Source organism: Ascidiella aspersa, chromosome 8 (assembly GCF_963924565.1).
Source record: "Ascidiella aspersa chromosome 8, kaAscAspe10.2, whole genome shotgun sequence".
NCBI lineage: Eukaryota > Metazoa > Chordata > Ascidiacea > Phlebobranchia > Ascidiidae > Ascidiella > Ascidiella aspersa.
In genome coordinates this window covers 9743697-9752235 of record NC_139454.1, presented here as the reverse complement: position 1 = coordinate 9752235, position 8539 = coordinate 9743697, and the positions used below count along the sequence as shown (strand labels likewise).

Below are 8539 nucleotides of genomic sequence, written 5' to 3'. Positions count from 1 at the left end.
TATAAGCTCGTCCACGAACAAAATCACATTTTTATGCTTTTCACTAAGAAGAAAATACATTTATATTTGTTATTCAAAAGGCACTTTCGTTAAAAAAGTTTTCGCAGTTGCATTTGGAAAGTACGTTTGGAAGAACAACGTCGCAGGGGTTTGTATTGAAGAGTAAAGGCAGAACCCTGAGGTTATTAGGACGCAGACTTGGACAACTAGATGTAGAATTAGTCGCTTTTTGCCTTTAAATTAATCATTTTTTATTTGAATTAGTCGCATTTCGCTTTAATTTATTGAATTAGAAAACTAGAATTATCTAGTTGTCCAAGTCTATTTAGGAGGACCCAGTAAGCACCGCCGGAACGTTTAACTCAATTCAGTAAATTGCAACAACAAAAACGATTTATTCCAACTAAAAGCAAACTTTATGGCGGTCTACCTGTTTTCACCTGTCAGCTCTTATGTCTGTATGGCCTGTCAAAAAGGGCTTTTTACGGATAAAACAAAGGTTTCAATAAGTAGGGTTCTGTACGTCGCGTATGAAAAGCGTGAAGTAACATGGCTGTGAAGTGTTCGAGGTGTCAAAGAGGGCGATGAAAACTAAGTATCGATTCTACATTTCCTCGGCTGCTTTATTGACGTACACTTTGCCGTCAGCACTCTTCTCATCGTGGTATCCCGATGCAGATTTTGCCATGGCCTTTGCAGTTCTGCAAGCATTCAAAATTGTTTTAGATGCGTGGTTCAGTAAGTGTAGAATCAAATCCTCTTGATCGGGTATTTTTCTATAATTTCAGCTATTTAGGTTATAAACTCCTTAAACCCAAGGCATTAAGGCGGTTATTCGTTCAAAAGTTAAAAAAAAATTGTTATAACCCCATACTCTATGTGTGGCATGTTTTTTCTCAAATATACATTTTTTTTCATGTGGCAGATATATGGTAGGTGTTCTTGACTTCACTTGTTAGGCTATTTAATCAAAACTACTTGACTTCAGACAATTATTTTACAAAAGTCATGACTGGGACTTCCGACATTGGAAAATAAATTGTTTACAACACTGTAATTGTACAAACGTTAATTGGAAATTTGACCTAATTAAATAGCTGCGAATCATGCGAATAAGCGTGTAAACTTTGACCCCAAAGAACAGTAGGTAAAACGGACGTTATAGGCTAATTTGTTACGGCCTATAAAATAAAATACCTATTGCTTTTGGTCCGAGCTTACTGTTCTATACACATTAAGTAAGAACTCATGCTTTTCACAACACTTTACTCACGTGTATTTCGAGAGCAGCACACCTGACGCTATCAGTAAAACCAGCAGTGCGATTCCAAGGACAGTACCAGTAGCAATTGCCTCGATGTGGCTACCAGGGTGCTGCGAAACAAAAAAGAAGATAGCAGGATTATTTTTTGCTACTTTTAAAGGTATTTTTGCCTATTTGGTGCACATGGCGATGCTTTTCCTAAAGAATTCTTCGAAATGAAACGGAGTTACCCCAATAATCGACCTAATGCGTTGCAATTTCAAATTGAGTATCAGTTTAGCTTTATTTTATTTTTTTTTTTAAACGATATTCCCTGTTATTAATCTTATTAAACAAGAAAAACAATTTTCGTTAAAAGTGCAATGTTGATTGTTCCGCCCATACCAGTTTCGTCGGACAAATTATTTGTAAAAGTTTAGTTTAGTGGCAATTTCACCGGTGATAGGCAACTTCACTACGCTCAATACAATTGGGCCTACCTCTGTGATGTCATCGGCAGCAGGCGCCATTTTGCAGCTTATGCCGTCTTCATTTAGTGTTTTTCCCTCCGAACAGGCACATGTGTAGCTTCCTACAGAGTTGGTGCAGGCCTCTTCACAACCGCCATTATTGACCATGCATTCGTTTTCATCTGTTAAAAAGCAAAAGTGCTTAGCCCTGCGTAACCAGACATATTTTTTTACGTTTAATTTTTTTTTTCAAAACTAAATTATTTGCTTAAATTTAGTAACCCACGCAGAGACGTTTCTCAAAGCATAAATCTATATTAACTTTAAAATTTAAAAACACCCCATTTTAACTCGATTTGTAGCTAAAATAGTAAAACATAAATACTTCCATCACACAGCAAGTAAGAACTATAATCACATTTTACGCCAAACCGACTAATAAATCTACATTTCCTGCTACATTTCTTAAGTTGTAGCATGAATAAAATAGAAGCCTAAGTTATATCGATTATAGGCTACTGTAGTTTGTAGGAAATAATGCACTATATTGTGTCGACTAAAGTAGCCAACCAAACAAAAATTTGTCGGCTGATGTCTTAAATTGCATACACTATACTTGGTCATTTCTAATTGCCTAAAAAACTTCAGATTGACAAAAAGAGCTGTTTTCAAGTTATACTTTTGTAGCAGTTGTCTCCAATAGTGCGTATCCTGACTTAATTTTTCCCATCACATTGCTGACAGTAACAATTCTTACCTTTGCAAATGGGTGGATCAGCGTTGAAAGAACTGCCGACGCATTCGATTTCGGCTTCCCCGGAAATCTTGAAGCCTCGCCCACAATAGTAGGCCACCTTTGTTATCCTACATCTCTTCCAGCTTCCGTAATCGATGTCCTTGGGGCGACCACACGACCCAACTGCGAGAAAACACAGCCATAACTCAAACGTTTGTTGGTCGTATTTTTCTACTGGCGATTGCTGTTTTACCGTTGTATAGTAAAACATTAAGGATTAGTTAGAGATGTCGGATACCATTTTATTCCGATACCGATGTTCGATATTGAGGACAAAAAATATGGCGATCCGATCCGATACCAAATGACGTCGTTACTATTATCAACAAGCAAAATAGATGCAATTAAAACGTTCAAGTGATTTTTTTTTGGGTAATATAGGCCAAAATTTGTATTAGCCCTAAAATGTCCAGTTACCGCCAGTTGTTAATCTACAATTGTTTTAAAAATTTACAATTCAATGTAGAAATAACTAAGTGGTTTGCAACTCATTGCTAAAATTCCATGTTAATTTGATATTCAATTGAAACCAATACTGCCCTAATATTGGACCAGAACAATACTATCACTTGGTATACATAAAAAAAACTTGTTTTTGCCGCTACGATGGATCAGCAAATATTAATATACTTTCATCACCGCTGCAAAAAGAGTTAGATAAGTTGACTTTAGGGTTGATATTTTGTGACCGTCTTAGCACCCCCATTTTCACATGCCCTAATGATAGATATAGTTACTTTAATTCAATACAAGGTGGCACCAGAGAACTTAATTTTCTCAGACATTTAAAAATGCCCAAGGCTTGTAATGCTTTCAAATTATCAAACAAAGATAGTTAAAAAAATAGACATACCACATCGAATTATATTGGAGTTAAGATTAAGCACTTGTATTTAAAAAAAATATAAGTTAAGGAAAACTTAAAATACGCTACTATTCGGCAAATCACTTTGGGAGCAGTTTTTGTCTCTACTATGTATGTAAACTGGACGAGCGAAACTCACCTTCGGGGCTTTCCCTCCACAAATTCAGGTCAAGCGCCGTTATTGCGTCACAATTGACGAAGTCGCGCGGATATTCAACCCGTCTGAACACGTCGGTCTGGACCCGATCCACCCCAGAGTTGTCGCAAATAACACGCGCAAAGCTCAATCCCTCGATGGCGCTAGCCTGCAATGCAGAGAAATGTTTAATGTTACTTCTTTTGTAACAAAAGTTTCTTGGGGGTGTGGGGTTTATTCGAAATAACGGAAATCGGTGTATCCTCTTTAGGTTTTGAGATGGCCTCAAAGGGTGATTCACTTTGAACGGTGTCATTCTAAGTTTTACGAACTATTAGCATTGTAACTAACAGTACGTACGATAATATCGGATCGAGACCAATACCCAGTGATTTTCAACCGCTGTTCCGCATGTTCCGTAAAATATCGTCAGGTGTTCCGTAATATATCGTCGGTCACTGGTTTATAAAAAAAATGGACTTTAATTTATGAAACTAATTATCCACTATAATTCCAATAGTAATTTTTTTAATTTGCTGTTATGTAGTAATGGGCCTAAGACTCGTTGCGTAATAATAGGATTGCAACACAGCCCGAATATAAATTTTGTGCCCGTCCAAACAAGCCTAGGAGGTATCGCACTAGGTCTAGAAAAACCCGAAAGCGTTAAATTGTTGTGTTGTTTATTGTAAGGTATTGGTGTAAACTTTTGTTCGTGTCCTGCAAAATTATTAACCACATAAAGTGTTCCGTAGCTCCAAAATGACTGTTTAGATTGTTTACTTTCAATACCGATTGTGTTACAACATTAGTTTACTTTTTGTAGACCTTAATCGTAAGCCGAAGCTTTTTCATACATTGTGAACATTTCACAGAAGATGTTGATCTTATCTTATCGATTGGAACCGTGAGTAATAGCTGACTGCGGCAATCGGACCACTTCATCACTTCTTTAGTATAGTTGTTTTTTCGGCTTTTGTGTTGCCAAGATTTTTATCGTGCACAGTTGCTTCGAGTTTTAATTTCTAAGCGTTCTGTTGTAATAGGCTATACTGCTCCGCATCCGGTAAGACCACGCCAGGTGTTCCGTTTTACTAAATATTTCTGCGTTTTTTTTAACACATCGCCAGAAAGTCAGTTTTAATACTACAAAAAACCTACACCTAGGTATTTCGACTGTATGCAATACAAGTTCTTATCTATATGTTACGTTTAATCGCAAAAATTGACACATGTCAGAAACAAACACAAATACACATCGCCCGTCCAAACTGTACAGCAATTCGGTTTCCAACCTTTGTTGAAAAGCGAAAAGCTGAAAGATTTTTATTCACTCGCTCAAAACCCATTCAATATCTATGGAAAAGTATAGAAACTATTTGTGTAGAAATTATAGTCATCCTTCGTTCATTTACTTGCTGCTTGTTAAAAAATATATTACTTGGGTTCAACTTATTTAGAAAATTCAATTTAGTTAAACTTGAAGTCATCATCAAGAAAATTTATTACGAATATTGATAAAATCATTCGATTAAGATCAATAACTTAGTTTTACGTGCAAAACTTGAGATAAATAGATCAATTTTATAGTAAAATGTTAAATGAAAACACTTATACCTAAGTCACTTGGCCCAATGACAAAGTCAAGTAACTTATAGAAAAAAAAAACTCCAATGAAGTCAAGTCGTTTTACCAAAACAACTTAATTCATATCATTTGAAAACGGTGACTTTATTGCACTTTAGTCAAGTCATTGACTTAAATTACCAATGTCTCGCTTAACATTGTAAGGCTAATTAGTTTGTTGTCCTACCGAGGATGATTTTCCTACCTAATCCCTGTGTTTAGATGTTCGGCTTATTTTTGAACTGTGATGCTTCTTATACTTCTCAGTTCAACCCCATAAAAATAAAGACTACGTGACCCAATGGCAGCCCGACGCCGCCAAATTATATGCTGTCGACCTTAACTTTTTTTCTATGTAAATATACCCTTATAACCCCAAGCCCATCCCTAACTTATGGCCTTCGTGTGCACTTATCATGACCGAAAAACACTCCCAGACAATATGGTTCATTGTCCAATCCATACATCGCGTCGATTTATTTATACCCTATAGCTTTTATTCACCCAACACTGCTGTCCCATTGGGTGTCAAAAAATCCCTGTCGAGATAATAAAAACGACCGGGACGGTTGAAATTAAAACAGCCCGCAAATCCAGATGAATCTGAAAGATATGCGGGCCTAACTCGATTTTCTAAACCAGCTTAATTGAAATATCTTTTGGTTGGGGCTTGGGCGTGTTTCATTCCCTGTTTTGCCTGTACTGATGAGCTTATATGCACATCAATGAACGCTACAGATACGTGACCGTTTCCCAGCAACAAATCGCAAACAGAAAAACGTGCTTTTCAAACCTGTTCTGTTGAGAAGACGCTCGGGTTCCGATTTTTATTTCCGATATTTGAAATCGGGTGTCGTTCAAACGACCACGTATCGGTATCGGTAGAATCATGCACCCCAAGTCGCAGGCTCACTTTTCGGGAAAAAAAACACCAAGCGCTCCAACCAGATTTGGACAACTAGCTAATTCTAGTTTTCTAATTCAATGAATTCGAGCAAAATGCGGCTAATTCTAATTCTAATCTAATTCGTAAATTGCTTGAGTGCTCTAATTCGAGTTCTTATCTAATTCGACAATCAATAATGCTGCTTTTTCCAACGGCAATTTTTGTCGCTTAGTCGAAACATAGAATTCGAAATAATAATATTTAGTCGGGAAAAAACTTATAAAATATTGCACGAGAATATTTGCCAATTCGATTCTTAAGAGAATAAATTGCGATTTAAATCAACTGGATTGTGATTATGATAATATATAATTCTAGTTCTAATCAAATTAAAAAATAAAATGAATTGCTCTGATTTAAATTCTAATCTTATTTTAAAAAGTAAAATAAATCGAACAATTGCGTCCCACCTTTTATATCTTCTAACAATTGCGTCCCTAGTTTTTTAAGTGTTGCTTTAATCGCTTCTCAGTCACAATTAACTAAAGATGATAAAAGGTCGTATCGAAACGTCCTATACAGTAATTAAGATGATGTCGATCTACTCGACCTTTTTGACTTTGTAATTTATTACCAAGCTACATTACAGATCCGTACATATTGCATTGTGTTCCCAAAATAAATCTGGTCGTCCAAGTCTTGTTTCCAGACCCGTTTTTGTTTTGCTCATATATAGATCATGGAAAAGTCGGTGTCGGCCGAAAAGCGTCTGAGAAAGCAGAGGAGCTATTCGCAGCCTGGAGAGGACGAGAGTGAACGTTGGTTTGTGGTCAGAAACTTCAAGTAAGTCAAGATACCAGCACAAAAAAAAACAAGTTCTAGCCTGGTATTTGTGTTAAGTAGCTTGCCCAAAGCTATATGGTCGGCAATTCCGTGTTTTTTGCGCGGCTTATTAAGAGTTTAGTATAAAAATCAGTTAAGAGAAAAAAAGGAGAAAAATCGCTCACGATAGAATGTTTAACTCCTGTTTCAAACAAAAAGCTATCCGCTATTTATTTTTTGGCTTTCCTTGAACCTGCCTACGAGTACATAGGAAGTATTAATAAGCTTGCTTTGGTCCTAATCTCCCAGTTACACTTTTTGGTTTAATAAATAATACTCCATCATCTTGTAGATCAAGGGTTCTTAAAACAGGGGTCCGTAAAAAGTGGGTCGATATAAGGTTCACTTTGGATCGCAAAAATCTTAAAATTTATGAATTTGATAATACACTGAAAAATATTAGACATAGCTAGCTTCGTTTTTGTCAATTTTTGATTCGTATCCTTGGAACTAATTGTTGCCCATATTAACTATCTAAATTTAAACTTTTTACTTGGCGCTAATCCGATTTTGCTTCTTATTATGTTTTATTTACTATGAAAAAATATTTTTAGCTCTTTCGTTATAGCGCCCTAGAGACGTAACACTTTTTATTTTTTTAAATGTAGATGTAAACTTGATATATATAAATGCATTTTTGCTTAAAACGCAATTCCTGTTGAGTATTTTCAATATGGACAAAGCTCAAAGTTTTGAGAAAAGTCGCTACAAATAAACAGTCATAGGCCAACGTTTAAACTAAAAACAACCCGCGAAATATTTTGGTCGCACGACTTTAGAACTTATATTTTGGGATTGCGGTTCCCTGCCCTATAATTAACTTTGGTTCGCTTGAACAAGGTTGTCATGTAATTTTTCAGTGATGGTGTCATAAGGCAAAGTTATTGCTGTTTCCGATGTAACTCATGCGTAAATCGAAAGTGAAATTAAGTCTTAATACATTCAAGAAGAGGCTAAAGCGTATTTTTAACTACTAGTATTTTATTTAAAAAAAATCATTACATTTTTTAATTATACACTACGGTTTCCATTAGGCATTCGTGGACCCCCCCTAAAGCTAGACTACGTACCCTAAGGCATCGAGTTAAGAACCCATTTTGCAATTGTTGTATAATTTGAGTAAATTCGTCTGCCCTAGTAAAAAATGCGAAAAAATATTTCGCCGGTGATGTAACATTCATCTTTTTTGCACGTGACGATGTTTTATTTTGCAGCAAAAAGATTAAAAAAAACAAAAGAACGAAAAATCAAAACATATACGATATTTTACAAGTCTTCTTTTGTTGAACAGGGCCTGAAAACCGGATCTCTATTCTCGTGTACAGGAAAGCTTCAACTTGGATCATAAATTCGCCTTGGGTCTTTGTTCGATTTCTATTTTTAGCCTCATCGATTTTTATGAAGGGGTAAACTCATATTTTTAAGCCCCATAGCAACCCAGCTTTCTTCAAGATAGAGCGTATTTGGTAGTAGTGCATTTTTTACATTACGTTGACTTAAGAGTTTTGATTTATTGCTTTCAAGTTGGTGTGTTTGTTATTACAAGTCGACCTATTCACTGTTTACTGTTTATATACGCAAATCTGACAAATCGCATTGTACGTGTTTTTATGTCATGGACTACGTCTATTTTAG

General features: G+C 35.9%; 1 protein-coding gene and 1 long non-coding RNA gene across 2 annotated transcripts; both read right to left on the bottom strand.

Annotated features, from left to right (window-relative positions):
• Positions 1 to 469: 469 nt before the first annotated feature.
• On the bottom strand, positions 470 to 1866 carry LOC146136004 (uncharacterized). Its single transcript, XR_014501570.1, has 3 exons — positions 1744 to 1866; positions 1274 to 1374; positions 470 to 701 (listed from the first exon to the last, which is right to left on the bottom strand). It is a non-coding gene; the product is annotated as an uncharacterized LOC146136004 (long non-coding RNA).
• A 32-nt stretch (positions 1867 to 1898) lies between these two features.
• LOC146136003 (thyroid peroxidase-like) lies at positions 1899 to 3826 on the bottom strand. The gene is made up of 4 exons (XM_083396123.1): positions 3812 to 3826; positions 3514 to 3679; positions 2471 to 2632; positions 1899 to 1921 (listed from the first exon to the last, which is right to left on the bottom strand). The coding sequence occupies exons 1-4, from the start codon at positions 3824 to 3826 to the stop codon at positions 1899 to 1901; spliced, it is 366 nt and encodes a 121-aa protein (XP_083252249.1).
• Positions 3827 to 8539: the final 4713 nt, after the last annotated feature.

Excerpts from the sequence above, each read along its gene's own strand:
- LOC146136003 (XM_083396123.1), bottom strand. Across the intron at positions 2,633-3,513 it reads GTGGAGGGAAAGCCCCGAAG|TTGGGTCGTGTGGTCGCCCC; the intron begins GTGAGTTTCGCT and ends GTTTTCTCGCAG. Across the intron at positions 1,922-2,470 it reads TGATCCACCCATTTGCAAAG|GGCTAAGCACTTTTGCTTTT; the intron begins GTAAGAATTGTT and ends CTGGTTACGCAG.